Below are 24,070 nucleotides of genomic sequence, written 5' to 3'. Positions count from 1 at the left end.
GGTGTATGTATACTGTTGGGATATACAGTGGGGTGTATATATAATATTGGGATATATATAGGGGTGTATATATAATATTGGGATATATAGAGGGGTGTATATATAGTATTGGGATACATAGAGGGGTATATATATACTGTTGGAATATACAGAGGGGTGTATATATAGTATTGGGATTTATAGAGGGGTGTATATATTGTATTGGGATATATAGAGGGGTGTATATATACTGTTGGGATATATAGAGGGGTGTATATATAATATTGGGATATATAGAGGGGGTGTATATATAATATTAGGATATATAGAGGGGTGTATATATAATATTGGTATATATATAGGTGTGTATATATACTATTGGGATATACAGAGGAGTGTATATATACTGTTGGGATATATAGAGGGGTGTATATATACTGTTGGGATATATAGAGAGGTGTATATATAATATTGGGATATATAGAGGGGTGTATATATAGTATTGGGATATATATAGAGGGGTATATATAGTATTGGGATATATAGAGGGGTGTATATATACTGTTGGGATATACAGAGGGGTGTATGTATACTGTTGGGATATACAGAGGGGTGTATATATAGTATTGGGATATATAGAGGGGTGTATATATACTGTTGGGATATATAGAGGGGTGTATATATACTGCTGGGATATACAGAGGGGTGTATATATACTGTTGGGCTATATAGAGGGGTGTATATATAATATTGGAAAATATATAGGGGTGTATATATACTGTTGGGATATATAGAGGGGTGTATATATAATATTGGAACATATAGAGCACTGTATATATACTGTTGTGATATACAGAGGGGGTATATATAATATTGGTATACATAGGGCTGTATATATACTGTTGGGATATATAGAGAGGTGTATATATACTGTTGTGATATACAGAGGGGTATATATATATATATATATATATATATATATATATATATATATATATACAGTGGGGTGTATATATAATATTGGGATATATATAGGGGTGCATATATAATATTGGGATATATAGAGGGGTGTATATATAGTATTGGGATACATAGAGGGGTATATATATATACTGTTGTAATATACAGAGGGGTGTATATATATATATATATATATATATATATATATATATATATATATATATATATATATATATATATATATATACTGTTGGGATATATAGAGGGGTGTATGTATAGTATTGGGATATATAGAGGGGTGTCTATATACTGTTGGGATATATAGAGGGGTGTATATATAATATTGGAACATATATAGGGGTGTATATATACTGTTGGGATATATAGAGGGGTGTATATATAATATTGGAACATATAGAGCACTGTATATATACTGTTGTGATATACAGAGGGGGTATATATAATATTGGTATACATAGGGCTGTATATATACTGTTGGGATATATAGAGAGGTGTATATATACTGTTGTGATATACAGAGGGGGTATATATAATATTGGTATACATAGGGCTGTATATATACTGTTGTGATATACAGAGGGTGTATATATAATATTGGGATAAATAGAGCACTTTATATATACTGCTGGGATATGTGGAGTGTCAGGTGACATATCTGACATATTTACATACTTGAATTCCTACAGCAAGGGGCGGGGCTTGGCCAAGTTTCTTCTCTACAGATAAGGCTAGAGTGGGCGTGCCCGGTGTCATGTGGGTGGAGTCTCCTGTGTCCTGGGCGGGAGATGATTGGTTGTCTGGCAGGTGGGCGCCGTTAGTGTCTCGGGGGGCGGGCTATGAGCTGTCAGTGAGGCCGGCAGCTGGTATTAGGATCCGCTCCGTCTGTGGCCTCCGACCAGTGACCGCCCGCAGCCCCCGCCGCCTCTCCCGGTGCTTCCGCTCGCTGCGCTAAGAACCCGCCGGGTCAATGAGCCGCTCGCTCCGCCTAGCGCCGGGCCCGGGCCGATGGACACTAACGACCTGTTCAGCAGCTGCAGAAAGGGCGACATCTTCCGAGTGCGGTGAGCGGAGCTCGGCCGGGGGCGGGGCCACGTGACTGGGGCAGTTACTGGGGCAAGTACCAGACTGCCCCGTGGGTCTCCCCCTTGCCCCGGTTACTGTGCCTTATACCCCATGGTTTGCTGGGACTGGCACCAGTCTGGGGCAGACAGGAGACCCCCTGGGGTATTTGCTGGAGTTATACTTGTTCTGGAGCCATACAGGAGATTGGTGGGAGTTACCAGGATATAGAGGAGACCAACTGGGGGCGATATCTGGTTGTTGCACTTGGCCCAGGGGCATAAAGGAGACCCACTTGCAGAGCCGTAACTTAGAATTCTAGCGCCTGGGGCGAGAAAGACAAATGCCCCCCCCTAGCACTCAATTTTAACTAAATGAACCTAAAATATTCCTAAATTGTGCCCCCTTCAGCATTGCGCCCTGGGCGATCGCCCCTGTCGCACAGCAATAGTTACGGCCCTGCAAACTTGGGTAGATATCTGGGAGTTGCATTTGCCTGGGGTGATTTATAGCAGTTGCTTATACTTGGCTGGGGGGCATAGACAATACCCACTGGCAGTAGCGGAACTACCATTGGTGCTGCATGTGCTATGTACTGGGCCCCAGGGAGATAATGGGGCCACTGCATGGCAGATGCAGAGAATCAGGTGCCCCAGTCCCACCTCCCTGCCTCGGGCCCCATAGCTCGCTAGTTCCGCCTCTGCCCACTGGGGTGATTTATAGTAGTTGCTCTTGGCTGGGGGGCATAGAGAAGACCCACTGGGGTGACTTATGGGAGTTGCACTTGGATGTGGGCATAGAGGTGATCCAAGGGGGCAATTTCTGGGAGTTGCATTTGGCACGGAGGAGACCCACTGGTAGTTATTTCTGTGAGTTACACTTGGCTGGGGGGCATAAGGGAGACCCACTGGGGGCTATTTCTGGCAGTTCTTGGACTGTAACCAGACCTCATGATTAAAACTGTATAATTGTGTATAAAGAAGACTCCGGGGAAAGTGCGTTCACCGTGCAGCCGTTGCTATTGAGAACGTGGAATGCACCTGACATATTTACCCTCAGTGTTATTCTACTTAATCTCCTATGAGTCTCAGCACTCTGCCTGTTCCTGTCTTTGGCCCATGCACGCTCTCTTCCCATGGAAATCAGCCTTGGTATGATATTGTCAGGGGTTGGCTGGGCTGGGGGTGCCCGGTCCGGTCCCATAGTGGGCTATCGGGCTACCTGCTTCCCCCCCCCCCCCCCCCTCTCTTTATAGGCTGCTGAGCTGAGTCTCATTCCCCAGGTTACAATTTGCCAGCCAGCCCCTGGATGTTGATCACATCCTGCTTGGCTATCAGTCTGTGCATCACATGAGGCAGCTGGTGACATGAGATCCCCCAACACTGCGCTGCATCGAGAACACCCCCCTCGCTCAACCTTTCCTGGAGAACAGCGCTGTGCTGCAGTTAGTTATTTGGCAGAGTGCAGTATCTGCAATAGTCTCTCTGTGCTTTTTCTTCAGATACCTTGTGGAGCAGAGAGACGTGGAACTGAATGTACGGGACAAGTGGGACAGTACTCCCTTGTAAGCTTCATACAAAAACGACCTTTTAAGGTTCAGTAACGTATATTCCTGGGGGGTGGGTATGTCAGCTTATCCATATATTATCTGTATCTCCACTTGTCGTAAATGTATTGATTCTTTTTTTTGTATAATGAAAAGTATTAATAGAACCAATTAATAAAATCTTGTTATATAACGTTGTTAAAGTCTCTGGTTTTCTCTAGTTTTGATCTACTATACTAAAGCTGGGTACGGTACACACCTAAATAATTTCTGTAACGATTTCACCAACGACTGAGAATCCCGATCAGCATGTAGATTCATGTGCACACACCTATATCATTTACCTTCATCTCTCATAACTATCTGCTGAAAGGATCATGACTCTGTACACTCTACAGATATCTGCCTACGCTGCTGGCCGTGAGTGCGTACACACTGCCACATTTGCCCGACATCGTTGATCGTGATATTTAGGAAGCTTATAAAACCAAATCAGCAGATGCGATGTGTTTTTGTACAATAAAACATGATCGTGGGAGCGTGCACACTATTGTGATATCTGACCAAATGGTTGTGAATCGTGTGATCTGCACAATAACCGCGTAGATGTGTACCCAGCTTATGTCTTTATAACATAACCATTGTTTATAAATGTATTTTCCTCTTTTTATTTTTCCAAAGATATTATGCTTGTCTTTGTGGACACGAGGAACTTGTGCGGTACCTTTTATCCAACGGTAAGCAAGTTCACTTCATAGACCTGTCGCCTACACATACCGTAAAGGCGGCCATGTTGTGTGATGACTCATTATTCGTGTGACTATATTTTTTCTGTTCCAAGAACTCCTCAGTGAGTTGCAGTATTCATGAGTTCAGCCAATCTGTTCACTAGGAGCAAGTGCCTGTAAACTGATAGGCTATGTTCTGATGAACACGGCGCTGTGTAGATGACCGTACTCTTCCACTAATGTTTAACTCTTTCCCTCCCTCTTAGGTGCTAGGTGTGAAGTGAACACGTTTGATGGCGAGCGCTGTTTATACGGCGCACTGAGTGACACTATTCGTAGAGTTCTGAAAGAGTACAAGCAGATCACGGCTAAGTGCATGCAGAGAGATTACTATGATGACTTCCTACAGAGGTAACTGCTGCATGGGTTTAGTTAAAGAATGGGCATTGGTGTTGGCTTTTGTTTTTTTTCTCCCCTTACCCCATATTTAGGAGTATATTGCACAAAACCTACGAGTTGCATGATGTTTAACTCACATCTGCAAGCCACACATTGAGAGTTATATAGTGGAAGGAGCAGGGTCCCCAGCAGCACAGAGTATATCAGGAGATAAGTGATGTGTTACTGAGGACAGGGCTGCATGTGACCGGGGCAGTAACATGATGTGAGGAGGGGGATGGAGGCAGCAGGAAGCCACAGACTGAGAGTTATATAGTGGAAGGAGCAGGGTCCCCAGCAGCACAGAGTATATCAGGAGATGAGTGATGTGACAGGGGCAGTGACATGATGTGAGGAGGAGAATGGAGGCAGCAGGAAGCCACAGACTGAGAGTTATATAGTGGAAGGAGCAGGGTCCCCAGCAGCACAGAGTATATCAGGAGATGAGTGATGTGGTAGTGTGGACAGGGCTGCATGTGACAGGGGCAGTGCCATGATGTGAGGAGGGGAATGGAGGTAGCAGGAAGTCACAGACTGAGAGTTATATAGTGGAAGGAGCAGGGTAAACGGAAAGCAGCAGCACAGAGTATATCAGGAGATAAGTGATGTGTTAGTGAGGACAGGGCTGCATGTGACAGGGGCAGTGACATGATGTGAGGAGGGGAATGGAGAAAGTAGGAAGCCACAGACTGAGAGTTATATAGTGGAAGGAGCAGGGTCCCCAGCAGCACAGAGTATATCAGGAGATGAGTGATGTGGTAGTGTGGACAGGGCTGCATGTGACAGGGGCAGTGACATGATGTGAGGAGGGGAATGGAGGTAGCAGGAAGTCACAGACTGAGTTATATAGTGGAAGGAGCAGAGTAGCGATGCAATAAAATTGTGCTGTCTAAAGCACCGCTAGGTGACACAGATTCGTGCATCCAACTTTAGTTATTAGCCCTCACTATAACAAGAACGAAGAAGCCAATAATAACATAAATAGCTGGGATCAGGCAATGCTTGTTCACCTTTTCCGTTTACAAAAACAAACAAAAAATTCCTCGTGTCAGGGGCAGAAATATTCATCACGTTATTCCCAAATTCAGAAAGCGCTTTGACAGAAGCCTGAAGTATTTAACATGGAGCTGTAATTCCTGTCATGGACGGTAATTCTTCCTCGCTTGTCTCTCGCAGACTCCTGGAGCAAGGCTCGTACAGCGACACCACGTTCCTCGTCCACGGCGAGTCGTTCTACGCTCACCGCTGCGTCCTCAGCGCTCGCAGCCCGTACTTTGCCGAAATGTTCGAGACCAAGTGGAAGGGAAAGAAAATGATTGCTCTGAAGCATCCGCTGGTAAGCCCGACATCCTAGAAATACAAACAAAGATTAAAAACTAAGAATTTTTGTATTGCCTCCCCCTATACCCCTCCGCTTGATTACCTTCCCTTTTTTCTCCCTTGTAATTTACAATGTAGGTTCTTTTTTTTTTTCTTCTGTTGTCTTTTGTATGTACTATGTAAACAAAAAGAAAAAAACTTTAATAAAATCATTATTGAAAAAAAAAAAAAAAACCTAAGAATTTTTAAATATTTTTATGGTGATTAAATGCAGACTATGGTCTACGGAGAAATCTTGCTTTCTTTAGAAACCGTAAAGGCCGGTTATAATGTGTTATCCTTTTATATAGCACAGACGTTCGGATGCTGCACAATGTTGCATTGTGGCAAAGAACTTACAATCTCTGGCATATTTTAAAGGATTATTATAGCTATCCTAAAAGCATAATGGGGAACATTTTATGTAGACATTGTAATATATATCCCCCTTACAACCCTTAGGGTTGAAATGCCCCAGAGTGTTCTTGATATTATCCTTTATGTCCCCAAATAGTGATGTACATAATGTGTTCATATTATGTACATCTGTTGAGTAAACCTAACCACATAATACAATATCCTGTTACATAGACATTACAAACCTTAACCATTTAGTACTAACTATAATTTTACAGCACAACCTGGGATTATTAAATAGCTTGGTTGTGTGTTTTTTGTTTTTTTTTCAACATTAGAATCTATATTGGGATTGTCGGTATCGCTCACTAGACTGTATGTTGTGTTTGCACAGTATAATTTACAACCCTGGTAATGTAGGGGCACTGTCAGTTTTATTATCTATGCAGTTCATCTAATGGTTATATGAATAAATCTGAGTTCTAATAATACAACTACACAACTTCCCATAACTTATGGAGCCATGTACCAGGACAAGGAAACTTTTGGAAATGTTGGAGTGTCTATCTGCATAGGTTACCTCCTTTCCCTTATATACTCAATGAATTAATACCCCCCCCTGCTTTCCCTCATTACAGCGTTGGTTATGGCCAACATAGAGGGATGAGGGAGCGGAATCCGTTGCACATGATCACTGGTGTTGTTTTGAGCACTGGTATAGTGCGTGTAAAGACAAATCGTTTGGTCACTGTATATAATGTCCATAGTATTTTATCTCCACACTTAGACAGGTCCTGATCTTGTTAAATGCATACTTTTAGAAAAATGTACTTCTCTGGACCAGACGCCCACTCTTACTGAGCGTTAGCTTGGATCTGCTTGAAACTGACAAGTGTGTTAGCATCATTTAATAATTTAGGGCACCTAGTCCTGAATGAAGTCTCCTTTTTAGTTAATTTTGCATTAATATTATAGCCGCTCTATTCATGTATCAGTAAGAACCTAGTTCTGAATGAAGTCTCCTTTTAGTTACTTTGCACTTGTCATCTTCCAATGGGGAATAAACATAGAACTCTGTAAATCTGCGTACTGATGAATTGCAGTCAAATTCAATACCATAAAGAGCACCGTATAATATCACACTTATATCAGCCATTGTTGGGTAAATAGCCATTTGTCTCCGCAGATAAACCCAGCTGCCTTTGGTTCCATTCTTCAGTACCTATATACAGGTAAGTTATCGAAGGAAGTACTCTGAAAGTCATTGTCGTCGTCTTATTGTGTGCCAACTTTATGGGATTGTTTGGGGTGTGTTATATAATAGAACTGTGCAGTTATTTCACATTAGAATTGTACTCCAATTTAGTCTTTATTTTTTAACTTTAAGACATGTGGGGGGGGGGAGGGGATTCAATTGACCGCGTTTTTTTTTTTTATACTGTGTGAAGTCATTTTAACGCGGTTTTCACTCATTTTAGAGCAGGTTAACTTTACCCGATATTCAATTACATTTTTAACGAAGTGTTTTTTTGCACAAACAGTTCTATCGTGGACAAGTAGAAGATCCATTGAAAGTATAGGGAGGGAGAAGCATTAAAAGCTATTCAATTGTTTTTTGGCGCGGTAAACTGTCAAATATCCAGTTTTATCTCGCACCTCTCATGGCTGTGCAAAAAATTTAAAACATAAGAAAACTATTTGAAATCATGTAATAAGATAAAAAAAAATTATGTTATAACATAAAAAAGGTGATTTTCTTTTACAAACAGCATGTAAAAATGTTTTCATAAAAACTATAAACACACTAATATTTATGTATGTTAGATTTACTAATATGTATGTACTAATGTGTTTTGTCATGTTATAGATGATTGTATAGTAAAAAAAAAAAAAGTCAAATAAAAAAATTGAGTTAAAAAAAAAAGAACTGTATGTAGATAATATAAAATAGAAAGGTTGTGTAATGCAATAAAATGTATGCCAGTGCATTTTCTTAATATATATTACTGCGTTAAACCCTCCCCTTCACTCCCCCAAAAAATTTGCAAGCACCAATGATTAACGCGTGGGGAACTGGCTTACTTGTTTTACAATTGAATTGCACGATTTTTTACAAGGCAGTAGCTAAAAACAGTCGTGCCAGTGGGTCAAAACCTGCGCAGGTTTTTTTTTGTAACCCGGCGGGAAAAAAAAACCCTTGCAGTCAATTGAATTCCACCCGTAGTCTAATATTTATTGAGAGATTACATGATGTTCAGTGTTGGTAGTTTTTGATCATTTAGTATCCTAGATGGAATCTGTAGCACAGTGTGAAGCAATGGTTAAGAGAATTGGTGATTGGTTGGGTCATCGAAGCCTATTGAGGTTCGTCTCTCGTTATTAAGGTGCTCCGTAGCAGTGGTGACGGCTCAATAAGCGTCTTCTAGGACTGTATTTTACCTATTCGTGTACAAGGTTCTCTGTAATATAACAGACTCTCTACGATCCTTCGCTTCTTGTATTGTTGCCTCTTCTGCAGGTCGATTGGACATCAACGTAGAGCATGTGGAGGACTGTAAGAGATTAGCCAAACAGTGCCGGCTGCAGGATCTCATTGACGAGCTGGAGGACAAGTGTAAAAAGGTCTATGAGTTTGGTATGTTGGTAGGGCATAAAGGGGCAAACGCAGGATTTGTAGTGGGGGTGACCAGCATGCATGGGGGCGTGGCTATAATTTTAGACAGTGCTCTTCCTATCCCCATAATATACATGGGCAATGCTGCGTGCACTACTGTTAGGTGCACGCAGCTCTCCCTTTTCAAGCAGAGCTGTGTGAAGCGGGAGCAGGGTCCAGCCACCTCAATTATACAGTGCCCAAGGCTTGAAGGGGGGTTTCCAGGGCACTAGGAAACCCCCCACCCCCCCCCCCCCCCCCACCTCGGTTTGCTTATGCCATCGGCCGTCCAAGTTGCATTATATTTATCAAGACTGAATCTAGGATAGCTATGGGTATCACGGTTGGCTCAGAAAACTGCAAAAAACAGACATTTCAAAACTGTTATTGTGCTAACTCCTTCACCCATCCGTTACTTACGTGGCTTCTAACACCCAGGATATTACTCTGTCTGTAATATCTTTTACACTCCTAAAATGTTTACTGTACATATGAATACTAAGAGCTCATACGCATAATTGTTTCCAGAACTTTGGGCATACTTTAAAACTAATCGTTAGTAGATCAGACATTCTGCAGACTTGGTTGATAGTTGAAAAATAACATCTAAACACAGCTTCTTGGTACTTACCCACTGAGAACATCAGCACACAAGTAGGTAGGTTGGGAAGATTCATTATCTTCTTATTTTTCATTCAAAGGGCAGCAGAAAGCTAAAACTTCTTATCAGTTGGTGGCTTTGCGTTCCCTTTTTAAGGTCTGAATAATAAATGTTACATGGGGAATGTGTTCTTTGTCCAGTTTCTTCCAAGCCTGGAACTTGTGTGAAAGTCCTGACGGTGGAGCCGTCCGCGAACGGATGTCTGCGCGAGGACCTGGCGATGTTGGCTGACTGTGCGCTGCCGTCTGAGCTGCGGGTGAGATCTCTATATAAGCGACCTGCTGATGTCCTTCCCCTATGTCCATTAGTGTGATCTGTAACATTAGTAACACGAAGGGCGTTTGTCTGATAACTGTGGGGGACCTCTACGTTTTTATCACTTTTTACTGTTCTACCTACATGTAGAAGTGAGGATAATGTGTTCTATGTATTATATATTATGTTACTTGGCATCAATCAACCCTCAATGAAAATTTCCTTCAGATTTATAACAATATGGTTTTCGAAACTAGCTGATCATAAATGAACCTGGCCTATTGGGTATGACACAATGCCGGTTAGGTGGGAGAGGATTATGATGTAACCTTTAATATAGTAATATATGAAGTGTCAGAAGGCATGTAAGGGCTTGTAACCATTGTCACACAGATTGCTAACACACTGCACCATATGCCTGTAGACACTTGGGGCCTGAGTCATTAAGGAGAGTAAATGTTCTCCGGGACAAACCATGTTACAATACAAGGGGTGCAAATTAGTTTATTATTTTGCACATAAGTTAAATACTGGCTGTTTTTTCATGTAGCACACAAATACTTGCTAGCTTTATTTTTACACTGAAATGTAAAGTTGATCTAGAACATGCCTTACCCCAACTATAAATCTGCCATCACACTTTACATTTACCTCCCCCTCCAATGCAACAAGGTTTTGCCCAGTTTTAAAGTTACTCCTTTTTTTATGCTTTGCTCTCCTTAATGAATCAGGTCTTTAAAGCGCAACTGTCACCTACACACAATGGAGGCAACAATTCGGCCCATGAATTCACTATGAGTCTGTGAAAAACTGACTCTAAGACTAACATACTTGCTAACTCTCACGGAATGTTGGGGAGACTCCTGGATTCCAGGTGAGACTCCTGGGAAAGTATGGCCGCCTCCCACATCTGCCCACTTCCTCGTGAAGTGGGCAGAATTAAATCCAAAATGCTGAGAATCGCAGCATAAGGCCCCATAAGGCGATTGTGTCATTACGCCTCGGGGGCTGGGCCAAAATTGTCACAATTTTTTTGAGTCCTGCACGTCCACCTCCCCCCGAATGGCTGCTTCCACAGTTGGTGGTAAAGCAAGTTAACGTCTCACATGGCTGAGAATGAAACTTCAATCTTATTTGTGCAGTCCATCGTTCACTACAACTTATCCTCCTGTGATTACAAAGTCATCTTATTGGCCCAATCTGCAAACAAGATGGCTGCCCCTGTCACCTATACTTAGTGCACTGATATTCATGATTGTGTAAACGATCAAATCCTATAATTCAGCAACTCTTCAATATTAGGATGGATCTAAGTGATAAGATGGTCATTATCTGGTATGAAGGAAAATGTGCTCACAGAATCGTGTATTCGGCTGTCTTCTGACTACCAATAGGCAGAAAGTTGTACAGCCGCATGGGCATGGCCAGACTGAATGGGGGCCCTATAATCCAGTTTGTACCCATCATGATGTACCTGAGCTGCCGTCTCCTGTTTATTCGGCAAGACTGATATCAGTAGGAACAAGCACTTTACACGGGGAACTAGCTGCAGCTTTAATTTTTAAAGCCCCTCTTCATAGTTTCCAACTTCAATTTACATTGTCTGCTGCTCTGTTAATTAGTTTCATCCATTACTTTTGCAGTCTCTATAAATCCAGCTTCCTGCTCACCTATCGGCAAACTCTCCCTTACCCTGTCTGTCCTACTAATATACATGAGATAACTGGAGTGTTTGCATTTCTGCAAAGCAAGTCTGCCCAGCTGTCAGTCACTGTCTGCCTGTTTGGATAGAGAACCTTCTATCTCAAACATGGCAGCCTGCTGCTAGAGTGAGTAGAGAGTACACCAGGGCGGGGCCAGTGAAGTCACAGTAACTCAATTTCAGGGTTTCGGGTGCTCCTCCCACTACGGAAAGACGTGGCCTGTTTAATCTCCACCTCCTACCCTTTTATCAGCCAAGGTGTTACCCACTCAAATAAAGGAAGGGTTAATACACTGCTCCGCCGCAGTCACTGGCTAGTGATCCTGCCTCCGATATCTGCAGTAAGTGGTGAAGGGGTTAAGCAGTATGTCCCTGTGGTAAATGGACCCGCGCCTGGTTGTGTGTGGGAGTCGGGCACAGCCGGAGCCTGTTCTTTGCTCGGGCTTCCCGCTGCCAATCACTTATGGCCGGCACACTCCACAGAATGGCCGCTAATCCCATTTGTTGGTTCGGTGTGAAACAAAATCACTGTGTTTGACCCTTTCTGCAGTTCCGTCTGTGTGCCCAGCTGTGCCCAGCCTACAGGAGATATTCATGTCCTAGCGTGCCCTGGCCAACCTCGCACTGCTATATATAACTTCGCTCATGTTTCGGGAACAGAATGTTTTATCTTCTGGTTGGGTTGGCTGTTGGACACCCTGAGGACTGAGCTTTATAAATATGCAGGACGGGAACGTCAAAGGGTCGAGGATTCACTGTCTGTGTCTGGGCACGGCTGCCCTGAGTGCTGTATCTGTCCTGGTTCTACAGACAGGGCCCAGTCCTTGTATTCTGCCTCTACCTAAGACATAACCCTGCGTTCACAGCAGAGGCTCAGATATAAGATACACGTGAGCTTACAGCCACAAGCCTGTCCCATAGGGGGCGTTAGTGCCAGCTCTGTTCTTGTATCCAGGAATGTAATAAAATAACAGATTGGATATGAATAGAACCTATACTCTGTACCAGGCCTGTCATTCAGGTCCGGCTTCTGTAAAACAATTGATTGTAAAGTTAAACACCTTGGAACTGACTCCTACTGAGCGCAATGTGCGTTTGTTTTTAAAACGCACGTAAACCAGGTCTACACACGCCCCAATTCAACAAGGAGCGGATGTGAAGATACAGGTAGGGCCAGAGGGGTATATACCCCCTGGGCTGGTCCCATATTAGGCTACTTTGCGCTGGGTCACTTGTCCACCTGCATTTTTTTCCTTTAAAATGTTCCCAATAGGCTGCCGAGTTGAGTCTTGCTCCTGTGGTAAAATTTGCCAGCCCTCCCCTGGATACGGGTCTAGGTGCGCTCTGCTCTAACAGACGACACACTGCAGGTTGGAATATTAAGTCCCAAAACAACGCACAGAAAAAAAAAACTTGATTTGAGGTCACCTGTTAATATAGTCGTTAATGACAAAGCATTAAAGAATAAGTGTTTTCTTTTTTTTTTTTTATATAATTTTTTATTTTCCATTCACTACAGTTTTACAGTTGCTCCTGATCGCAAACACATGTTCTAGCTGCATACACAGCCGTCATCACTAGTAATCAGCACTTACACCTGACCTGTAGCTGGAGCCAGAGATATGGCTGAAGAACAGGTGAATCGGACGCTGCTGTATGCGCTCGAGAGTGGCACGACCTTACTGTACATTGACATTGGGCAGCAAGGTGGCTCAGTGGTTAGCACTTCTGCTTATCAGCGCTGGGGTTATGAGTTCGATTCCCGACCATGGCCTTATCTGTGAGGAGTTTGCGTGGGTTTCCTCCGGGTGCTCCGGTTTCCTCCCACACTCCAAAAACATACTGGTAGGTTAATTGGCTGCTATCAAATTGACCCTAGTCTGTGTTTCTGTCTGTGTTTCTGTCTGTCTGTATGTTATGGAATTTAGAGTGTAAGCTCCATTGGGGCAGGGACTGATGTGAGTGAGTTCTCTGTACAGGGCTGCGAAATTAGTGGCGCTATATAAATGATGATGATTGACTATGGGCATAAACCCCTTCCCCTCCCCGATATCATAGGCTGTAGTAAGTGTCCTTTGCATTCTACGATGAATTGAACATTTCTGCGATATGTGGCTTATTGTTTGGTTCATGCGCAGAGTAATTGTGCTCATTATATTTACAAATTTGCCGTTTTGTCCCTTTAGGTCCTGTATCAAGAATCGAAAAACCCCTTTAAATTTTTTTTATATTTTATTTCTTATTTTTGTATGGCTTTTAAAAACTCTCCAGAGCCCAAGTTCCCTGTAATGTTTAAACACCGGAGCATACATTACTTGTGGGTGATTGGCAGGTCCTGGGTCACATGTAGCCGGATAGTGGGAGTGTCACAGTGCCCCCTCCACACATTAGAGGGATAATACTCCTAGTATAAGTATATAGCTGTATTCCTGGGCTTGGAATAAGGATTTGTCCTTTTTTGTGTTCAGAGGACATTCTCCTCCCCGGTGTCACATGCGTTTCATTTTCCAGCCACTCATTGCACCCCCCACTTGCCAGTTATATTTCGCACATTGATGCCCTTGTTGGCAGAAGGGCTCCGTGCTGAATTTCCCACCTCTGACCGGGTGGTAGAGAGAGTCTTCTGGTACCTCCTTACTGCCACGCAGGCGCTACGAGCAGGGCCCGGGGCAATTCTCTGCAGTCCAATAATAAGATGCTTTGTGGTGGTCTCTGTGCCCCTCACACCTCCACCATTGTTGTTTTAGATGTACGTCATGGACCCCTCTAGCATTAATATTGTATTTATTTATCTTGGCAACTAACCGTTGGTACCAGGAGCCAACGTGGCGCTCTGAATAAAATCCACCATGGACCAGTAGTAAAGCAGTAAAAGTATTCTTTGAACCTATTGCACATAACTGTATTATAAGTATCCTTTATGTTTCTTTATAACTTGTTCCAGTCGTTTGCCTTTTATTCTAAATGTTCAGGTAGATTTTCTTGTTTCCCAATCGGCTCCAGCGTCACCGATTATCTGTACACGATCTGTGATCTGTACACTTGTTTTTAGTTCTGTGGCTCTTTGGTCGTAATCAAAGTTAAATGTAAAATTGCAACTTTTGCATATATATACAAACATGCACCTATCTTATTATAAGTACAACTTTAAATCTAATGTATATAGAAGTCCAGTGCAAAAAAAATGCGCCCATTATCATCAACTCTGAAACTTGCACAAAGATCGCCTACTAAAAGACGTATCTTTTAGATGCGTGTAATGCAAAATCGGAGGCTTCTCTAAGGGGCGTGGATGACTTGCCTCTCTCTGTGCTGCTACATTACTGAAATTGCGCTTGGAGAGGAGGGTCCGGGGCGTTCAAGTGTAAGATGTGCTCCATTTTATAAAGGAATATAGACAAATTTTACACAATTCACGTTTTTTTGTGGCGCAAATATTCTTGCGTTCACCTCTAAACCACGCCCTATATCGTGAACCGCTTACGTTATTAGCATGGACATATGCAGAAGGCCAGTATTTCCTGCGATCACGGCTACATTGGTGTGTGTAATAATTCTGTCACTTTTCACAAGAGTCGCACAAAGGAACTCGCCTCATTGTTAGAGATTTATGTGTAATTACACTGTTACTCATTCATAACCGCTCTTCTTGCTGAATGCATCAATTTTCTCCTCATTTAAAATGCGCTTCTGTTTGTCGTGTTCGTCGTTTACTGTAAAATTGATTTGTTTTTTTCCATGTCACGATCACACAAACATGTTTTCTTCAATACATTAAACAGTTGCCAATTTTAGTCTTGCGCTGTAGGAAAATTGGATTAAAAGGTCGGTTTACTATTTTTATCTCTTATATATCCTTTTATAGCATCAGTGGGCTTTATTTTCTGTTTTCAATAAAAACTATTATCATTTATTTATATAGCGCCAGCAGATTCCGTAGCGCTTTACGATTGGAAACAAAGATTACTTAAACAATTATGTTATTAAAGAGCAGTTGCACACGATGGAGGCAGCCATGTTGTGCGTTGAGAGGATAGTCTCTCGTTTCACTAGCAATCTTTAATCTCACAGTGGTGACTACGTTATCATGGTTATGATGTGTCCAGCCCACCAAAAATGGCTGCCTCCGCTGTGTGATGCCGGTTCTCTATAAGCCATGCTTGCTGAGTTATATGAAGTTGTAGCTAGTGGGCTACCTTTTGTTTTAATGATCATGGAGTGCAAATCATGATCTTTAAAATAATGTTTTGCTATTTTGTTACCATGTTTACCTCAGTATTTTTTTTTTTTTTTTGTACGGTCACCATCCACTAAAGATTGATGTTTGGGTGTGGACTGAACCTCGATGTGTAATATGTAGTAGAGTACTGTCACTTCAGTCGCGTTCTGTGGGAAACTGACAATATCTAGTTGTGTAAATATCCTTCATGTGTAAAAGGATTTTCTGCCATAATGGAACATATGGAATCTATTCCACATCATGGAACATGACCCCATGGCCATTTTAGTATGGACATTAGTTAAAGGACACAAGGGCTATGTAACTGATGTAGACCCGCACGACGGGGATCATTTCCTAAAGACTGTAACTGGCAGGTTTGCTGGGCCGGTTTCTCGCCCCTGACTGGGCAGGATGGAAGCACAGAGAACATGATAACAGTCTTTCAGGGCCTCTCGGGTTCATTATTTGCAACGTATTCCCTTTGCAAAGACGCGTCACATTATAAAATCGGAAGTCCAACCTGTCTTCTCACATGTTTGTGAGAAGACATTAGAAATTGTGAATATACTGCACAGATTCTGTGACTGAGTCACTGAGAAGAGGTGTAAAGATGGGGAAAGTACTCTGGTTAGGGGGGCTGTATGTGGCTTGTTGCCCACCGCTGTTTTGGACTATATCATCATCATCATTTATTTATATAGCGCCACTAATTCCGCAGCGCTGAACACACACACACACACACAGACAGAGACTAGGGTCAATTTAATAGCAGCCAATTCCCCTACTAGTATGTTTTTGGAGTGTGGGAGGAAACCGGAGCACCTGGAGGAAACCCACGCAAACACAGGGAGAACATACAAACTCCTCACAGATAAGGCCATGGTCTGGAATTGAACTCATGACCCCAGCGCTGTGAGGCAGAAGTGCTGACCACTGAGCCACTGTGCTGCCCGTCATATGAACATATATACCTCCAAACTCTAGATTATTTTGTTTGGCATTCGTAATGCTTCTAACCAGCAGTGTGCAGCCATTTTCCTGTCTGAGGTGGTAAAGAAAATGACACCTTTCTTATCCCTTATACAAACTAACATGAATATTTATTTATGTAAATTAGCTGCAAACGCCATAAAAAAAAAAACATGGTCCCTGTTATCTGTTTATATGAAGGTAAAGGTCACTAATTTACACTTTTACAGCAAGAAAATGGGTATTTTTAGTGAATTTCTTCCAGAATTGCAGTGGATCTTGGCCACACATGTTTCTGACTGATTTGGGCAGATTGAATCATTTTGACAATATAATTAATTCTTGGTGTGCTGTGTGATGTACGTTGTGCTGTCCCGTTCTGCAGTATCTCACATCTGACCTTGGTTCTTCTAGGTGGGGTTCGGGGAGCTGCCCTTTGACAGTACTGATAATTTTTGCAGTTACCCCGATGTTTGTTTCCGGATAATGGGTTACAACTTTCTGTGTCACAAGGTAAGGATCAAGCAAGACAGGAAATTTTAAAGACCTAAATTTTAAAATATTTTTATTGAATTGTCCCTCTCTACTTCCCTGACAGTGAGAAGCCCCCTCCAGAGTCCCCCAAGTTCCTCTGGTTACGGCTATTCCCCATATCTACTGAATAGCCGTGACCGTTGCACTCAGCTGACACGTAATAGCACCTCCCTGTTCTAGGCTATAGACCGGAAGGGGGGGGGGGGGGTATATTACTTCTATTATATCTCATGTGATGATGATTCCTTGCTGCCACCCAAGGGAGGGGGAAGGGGGGGGGGGAGCAATAGAAACTGTCAGCTATGTGCCATCTTATATGGACCAGAGGGCAATAGAGGGGGAGGGGGGGGAGGATTTAAAATAGAAGTATTTTACAATTACGGTTACTGATCTTTTTTGGGTTGGGAGTGTTTCTGTAGGATTCATTTGCAGCTTTGAAATATAATTTTTAGTAGATTAACTCTTCCCAACACATGTCTAAAGCCATACCTCCTACTGGGAACTGGGACAGCTAAAGAAACAAACTGAGACTACAGTGGGCGGCCCTGCTCCTTCCACCAATCTACACTGTGTATAAGTGCCGCAAGTGTGCAGGTCTGTCATTCCCACTCTGCCTGTGCTGTAAGAGAGAAGAAACTCCTATCCTGCCGCAGAGGAGTCAGAGGCCATGGTGGACGTCTTTAGTGATATCTACACACTCTGGTTATTTAATATATATTATTTGGCTCGGTAATAGACAGCCCTTGTTATACATTAATGACTTAATTTATCAAGGTCATTATACATTGTAGAATGGTTGAATTGTAATTGCCAAATCTGTAAGTAGCGTCCCCATATCCCTTCCCAACATAACTTGATGCTAGAACATTACTAGACGAATGAATGTATTAAACAGATCTTATTGTCCCTTACTGTACCCGGTGTTACCAGTGGGTGGCGCTGTTATTGCTATGGCTGATGTCACACAGTATAACCTCAGTCTTTTTTTTATTCCAGTCTTTTTTCTGTGGCCGAAGTGACTACTTCAAAGCTCTGCTGCAGGATCACTTCTGTGAGAGTCAGGAGCTGCAGACACAGCCCAGCATCCCAGTGATCACCCTGCACAATATAACCGAGGAGACTTTCACGCGGGTCCTGTATTATATATACAGCGATGACACAGAGGTGAGGTTGTATACCTTATAATACATTTACAGTAACGGCAATCACACTCTGGTTACTAGGCAGGTTACAGTTTAGTTAGTGAAGATATTAATGACCTTCCTATAGCTGCTATCAGCCTATTGTTACCAGCTCTTTATTATTATTTTATTATTCTGATTTAACACCTGCATCATTATATTATTCTTATGTTTTGTTTAACACTCCCAAATAAAGTTGTTGCCACTTACAAGCTAAATTGCAGATTTCTGTTCAAGGTATTTAAACTGTTCTGTACCAACAAAATATCCCAGCAGGGGGCAGCAGAGAGCTTCTCTTGCTGTGACTGCTTCATGCACTGTAGGGGTAAGTGCGGCAGGTTGGAGGTAGACTTCAGCCTGTTAAATGGGGCCGGTCATTATTCAATATTTACAGACCGTAGGGGGTCCTTGACTTAAAAATAAAAAGGCATAAGAGGGCACTTAATAAAAAAAAGTTTTTGTAAACCGATTACTGTAATTAAGGAACTCTTCTAAAGATTGGGCCATTTAACTGTGCCTGAACTACTTTCATTGGTGTGTGTGGGTGGGTGGGTGGCCAACGGTAGAAGTGACTCTTTGCTTATCACATCCGTTTGTACTAGAGATACAGGCACATTACAGGCTCCCTCTTACCTCTCTTTATGTATTACCCAGTATTGTTTTATCAATGGGTTTGTTCCCAATTGTAAAGCGCTACGGAATCTGCTGGCGCTATATAAATGTTGGTGATGATTATTACATGCTGGCGCTCTATAAATAAATGATGATTACATGCTGTTGTAAACCAAACGCCTCTGTACCTTCTATGGCGCATTCAGAGATTCCGCAGCTCAGTGAGAATTTACGTTAATGCTGCGTTGCCTGCAGCTATTTCGGGTAGTTGTCATGATAGCGCAACTTGTGCGACTCCAAAATGAGCCTGATAATTTGATTGGCTCATTATATGATATGGTGACTGCGATAAGAGGATGACTATTGGCCTGTGTGTGCAGCGATCCTCCAATCCCGCAAGCAAGTCACAATGTGGGCCTGGAAAAGATCCCAAGTGCCAGTTGTCTGAACCTCATCCAGTGTGGCCGCTTTGTGTGTGACCCAGTGGAGGAACTACCATTGGTGCAGTAGGTGTGGTGTATCGGGGCCCATGGAGATAATGGGGCCCACTGCATGGGGATCTAGTGAGCTGTGGCCCCCGATTCCCTCCTCCCCGCTTCCCTGCATCGGGGCCCACAGATCCCTAGTTTCCGCCTCTGGTGTGAGCAAACTGGACACTGCTGAGCGGCCGGATTGATCCTAATCTGAAAGATCCAAATCGGGATTGGTCACATACACTTTACATCTACTGGCTTTCCATGATCCGTGTATGTGAGCACGTTAACATGGACTACATACAATACAGTGTGTGCTGCTAAAATAAAAAATTAAAAACGAATGTTAAATATCTTATTATGTGAACGTTCCGGCATTATATCACTATACGGAGGTCAGTTTTCCTCTAAAGACCATCTGTAGCATATTGGTGTACCACAACCCTTTATGTCTCTAACAGGGACTTCTAGCGTTCCACAGTCCTGAACCCTTGTGCTCAAGGCCAGTAGATGTGTCCCGAAAGCTCATTTCAGAACCAGAGCAGCGACTTTGTTCCCATAACGGACTCATCAGTGTTTGTGACATTGTACTGAATCTTATATCCGCCCATCCTGTTGTCTGACCCCCTTAACCTCACCCCCCTCCCCTCTGCTTTCAGCTGTCTCCGGAGAACGCCTACGAGGTGCTTTGTGTGGCAGACATGTATCTGCTGTTGGGGCTGAAACGTCTGTGCGGGAAGATCTTGGCGCAGATGCTGGATGAGGACAGCGTGATCGGGATCTGGAATATAGCGAAGCTGTTTCAGCTGACCCGTCTGGAGGATCAGTGCACGGAGTACATGGCGAGAATCATCGAGAAGGTAAGGAACCTGCATCCACAGGTACTAAGAAACCAAACATGTCTCTTAAAGGGGTTATCCACCTGCAGGTAGCTTTTATATAGTAGCTTATAAGCACCTTCCTGCAACTCTTACCAAATAAGTTTCTTTACGGCTATAGATTCTCTCTGTGCTTTTCAGCGGTCGCCTACTACGCCTGGGCAGAGTTGTTTTATTTTCTTTCCCCAGTTGTATCCAGGGCGGAGAGATCAGAAGTGGCCCTGGCCCCTGAGGAATGAATTCAAATAAGTCTCCTGATATAATAAATACATGGTTTAAATGTACAGAATGAAGCCAGTAGATACAGCAGTGAAAGTTAGGTTATGGAGTGATCTGCTCTTTCCCTCCTCCGAGTTTCGGCATTAGCCGGGTCCACCCGAGAAACCGTTTAATGGACTATCCCGAGCCTTCACAGATATTACCGGCACTTCAGGAGCGCTAAGTAGAATGTATGCATTCTGTTTAGCGTTCCCGTAAGGTTCTTCAGGCAGAGCCTGGGGCCGCGCACTAAGCCAATGTCTTCGGTTTTCCACCCCCCGCCTAACAGACGCTGAACTCCAGGAACGCAGAGGACTGAAACAGTTACTGGCTCTATAATGCCGGAAAAAAAAAAAGTGGGGGATGATTTTTGTACAGGCTTAATGTGAAGGTGAAAACCCCTTTAACAGACTGCCGGTTTTGTAATAAGATGACTGTTGTCTGTATGTTGCTTCCGGTCATTCAGGACAACATAAAGTACTTTTCCTCCCATAACCGAAGCAGGACGACCCGCCAACCTGTTGTAACATTACGGCCTTTTCTCCACAGCTGGTGGATTCGGAGGAGTTCGCTGTGGCCGTACAAGACGACGCAGCGGCGGTGGAGGAGCGGCAGGAGACAGACTCCATCCCGCTGATTGATGAAATCCGCTTTCACATCACTAGCAACGTGCAGACCTATAGCGCCATTGAGGAGGCTAACCAGCGGCTGGAGGCTTTAGAGGGGCTGCTAGGGAGTCTGGGGCTGGAATGCTGAGTGATCAACGGACATTATACAGATTACAGTATTATACTGGGGAGGGGAGCTATGGGAAGGGGGGACTGTGTGTATGAAATGCTGTTTACAAGGCTCCCAATCCATATGTACCAAGTGTGACCATTATATCAAATTGATTTTAGTTACAGACTGTATCCTCTACCATGAATTGTCTCGTGGCCTCACGGTATTAAAACATCTGGTTTCTCTAATTACTATGTGTTTGTGACTAGTGGATCACTCGGGAAATCTTCCAAAGCTCAGGAATACCGTGTAACAATCCCCATGACTGTTAACAGGGCCTCAGTTCCTCATTTTTATTTAAATATCATTTGAATACATTGTATACATCACTTTATTTTTCAGCTCGAGGTTACCCATTTGCAATGGAAGCAGCCACTCTGGAATAAATTTTTTATAAGCATGCAGCCGATCAGTCTGCTAGCACCTAGTGAATATTAGTTAGCCGGCATTGAAGAAAAAAAAAAAATCCTACACAAAATGGCTGCTTCCACTCTGCAGACATGGGTAGACTCTATTACAGTTCTCACTTCTCGCCTGGATTATATGTTTCACGGAGGCTGTAGTCCGCTGCCTATCTGGCTGAGGCTGTTATTCACGCGGTATATTCCACAGTACGCCGCATAGTGCGGCCGTTCATGACCCATCGGCCTTTCTGATTGGTCGCTGCTTCTCGCACACTTGGTTAAACATCCATTGTATATATATATATTTTATCTCTGCAGTTGGAACTCATTCATGGTACTGGAAAAACCTGACCTGTCTGTGACTTATTAGAAGTATTCTTGTGGTAAAGGGACTACATAAAGACCCATAATTCATTTGTAAATAGCAACAAATGGTTTCTGTGGGTGTAAGTCATTCAGGGCTTATAATCACCATTAGTCATGTCCACATATTATCTGCAATGTCCTGAAAATGTGAAGTCGTTCACTTAGGTCTCTGGGTGAGAGTCATTGTGTATGAGGGGCTTCTGGGTGTATCCTTGTCTAAGTCTATATAAAATAATACCAACATCCTATGTGGAAAACATATTTATTGAGCGTCTCTTCCGCATTTAAAATCTGTGCCTTTTATGTGGACTGTTGCATAAGAATACTCTAATAATTACACCGAATTTGTGTTCCAATGTGTAATTTTAGGGAGTTCAAAATGGCGAATTAGGTAAAATAATGACCATATACTATAAATTGACAGTAATAGCACACTTACTAATATTTGTGTTATATGTATACCTGAGTACACTCTCAGTGTAACCCAGGATGTTTGGAGTCACTCCCTCTACATATATTTTGGATGAATGCTGACTGGGCGTGACGGCTCAGGAGGGTCATACTGAATAACATAATTTTCTAATTTAATAGTCTTATCACAAGTAGCTACGACACAAATAATTAAATCTGGAAGGGAAGATTATTTCTGATAATTGTAAAAATATGCACCACGTCTAGTAATGGTCTGAAAAAGCCATATTTAAAGCTGTGTGTTGACTAAAATATGATCACCTTATTGCATTAAATCCTTAATGTCATATTCTCATCTGTGTGTATCCTGTTTATTCGCAAATTGACCTGTATGATTGTCAGTGAGGACAGGGCTGCATGTGACAGGGGCAGTGACATGATGTGAGGAGGGGAATGGAGGCAGAAGGAAGCCACAGACTGAGAGTTATATAGTGAAAGGAGCAGAACAGAAACAAATCTTAGTGCGACCTAACAAACGATAATTAAAATACCTGCGATCAAATGTGTGCATGTGACTGTTATAGATGAAACAGACTTCGTAATACATCCGCTGGAGAACGCACAATTTCCGGCATAAACGCAGAACTCTAATCAATGTGCAATGGTTGAAATAAATCAATTACAGCAGTAATCTCCGCACCCCTTTACTCTGTGACTTACATAATAACTTGTTCTGTGTCTGGTTACAATCCTGTATAGAAGTCGTCTCCTTATTTATTCCTGTTTCAAATGCCTTCCGATTATAGGTGTAAATCAATAATGAAAGGGGATTCTTACCGTGACAATCACATAGAGAAAAATCCCCGTCAGATGTTACAGTAGGATGCCGGCCAATGCTTGTCAGGGCGAGGAGCTACCCTGCCACTGTCACTCACCGCCGGAGACGTCGGCGGGGAGCCCTTGTCAAGGCTAATAGCGCCCCCGCCCTGAAGAGAAGAAGAGGGCCACGCTGGAGACGCCGGCCGGGAGCCCTTGTAGGGGCTGAGAGCGCCCCTGCCCTTAGAGCAGCTGGAAGATCCGCGGAGAAGAGGCGCCGCCGGCTGGAGGGTCTGGAAGACCCGGAAAAGAAGATGGCGGGCTCAAGCTGAGTATCCTGTGCAGAGCAGGTAAGTATATTCAGCGTTAGGTCGGGCGCTAGGCCCGTGGGCATTGGATAGGGGCACAAGGCCCAGGGAACTGGGCACTAGGCCCCTATAGGTGGTGG

At 43.1% G+C, this 24,070-nt stretch overlaps 1 protein-coding gene across 1 annotated transcript; it reads left to right on the top strand.

Annotated features, from left to right (window-relative positions):
• The first annotated feature begins 1,775 nt into the window (after positions 1-1,775).
• Positions 1,776-23,161, top strand: ABTB1 (ankyrin repeat and BTB domain containing 1). Its single transcript, XM_075183645.1, has 12 exons — positions 1,776-2,021; positions 3,521-3,583; positions 4,247-4,302; positions 4,560-4,704; positions 5,908-6,067; positions 7,634-7,679; positions 8,966-9,082; positions 9,902-10,017; positions 17,324-17,422; positions 18,440-18,607; positions 20,369-20,569; positions 21,395-23,161. Exons 1-12 carry the CDS (start codon positions 1,966-1,968, stop codon positions 21,599-21,601), a joined length of 1,434 nt encoding a protein of 477 aa, XP_075039746.1. The 5' UTR covers positions 1,776-1,965; the 3' UTR covers positions 21,602-23,161.
• Positions 23,162-24,070: the final 909 nt, after the last annotated feature.

The sequence above is a fragment of the Mixophyes fleayi genome, chromosome 8 (genome assembly GCF_038048845.1).
Source record: "Mixophyes fleayi isolate aMixFle1 chromosome 8, aMixFle1.hap1, whole genome shotgun sequence".
NCBI classification, from domain to species: domain Eukaryota; kingdom Metazoa; phylum Chordata; class Amphibia; order Anura; family Limnodynastidae; genus Mixophyes; species Mixophyes fleayi.
This window is presented reverse-complemented; position numbering and strand designations above follow the sequence as displayed.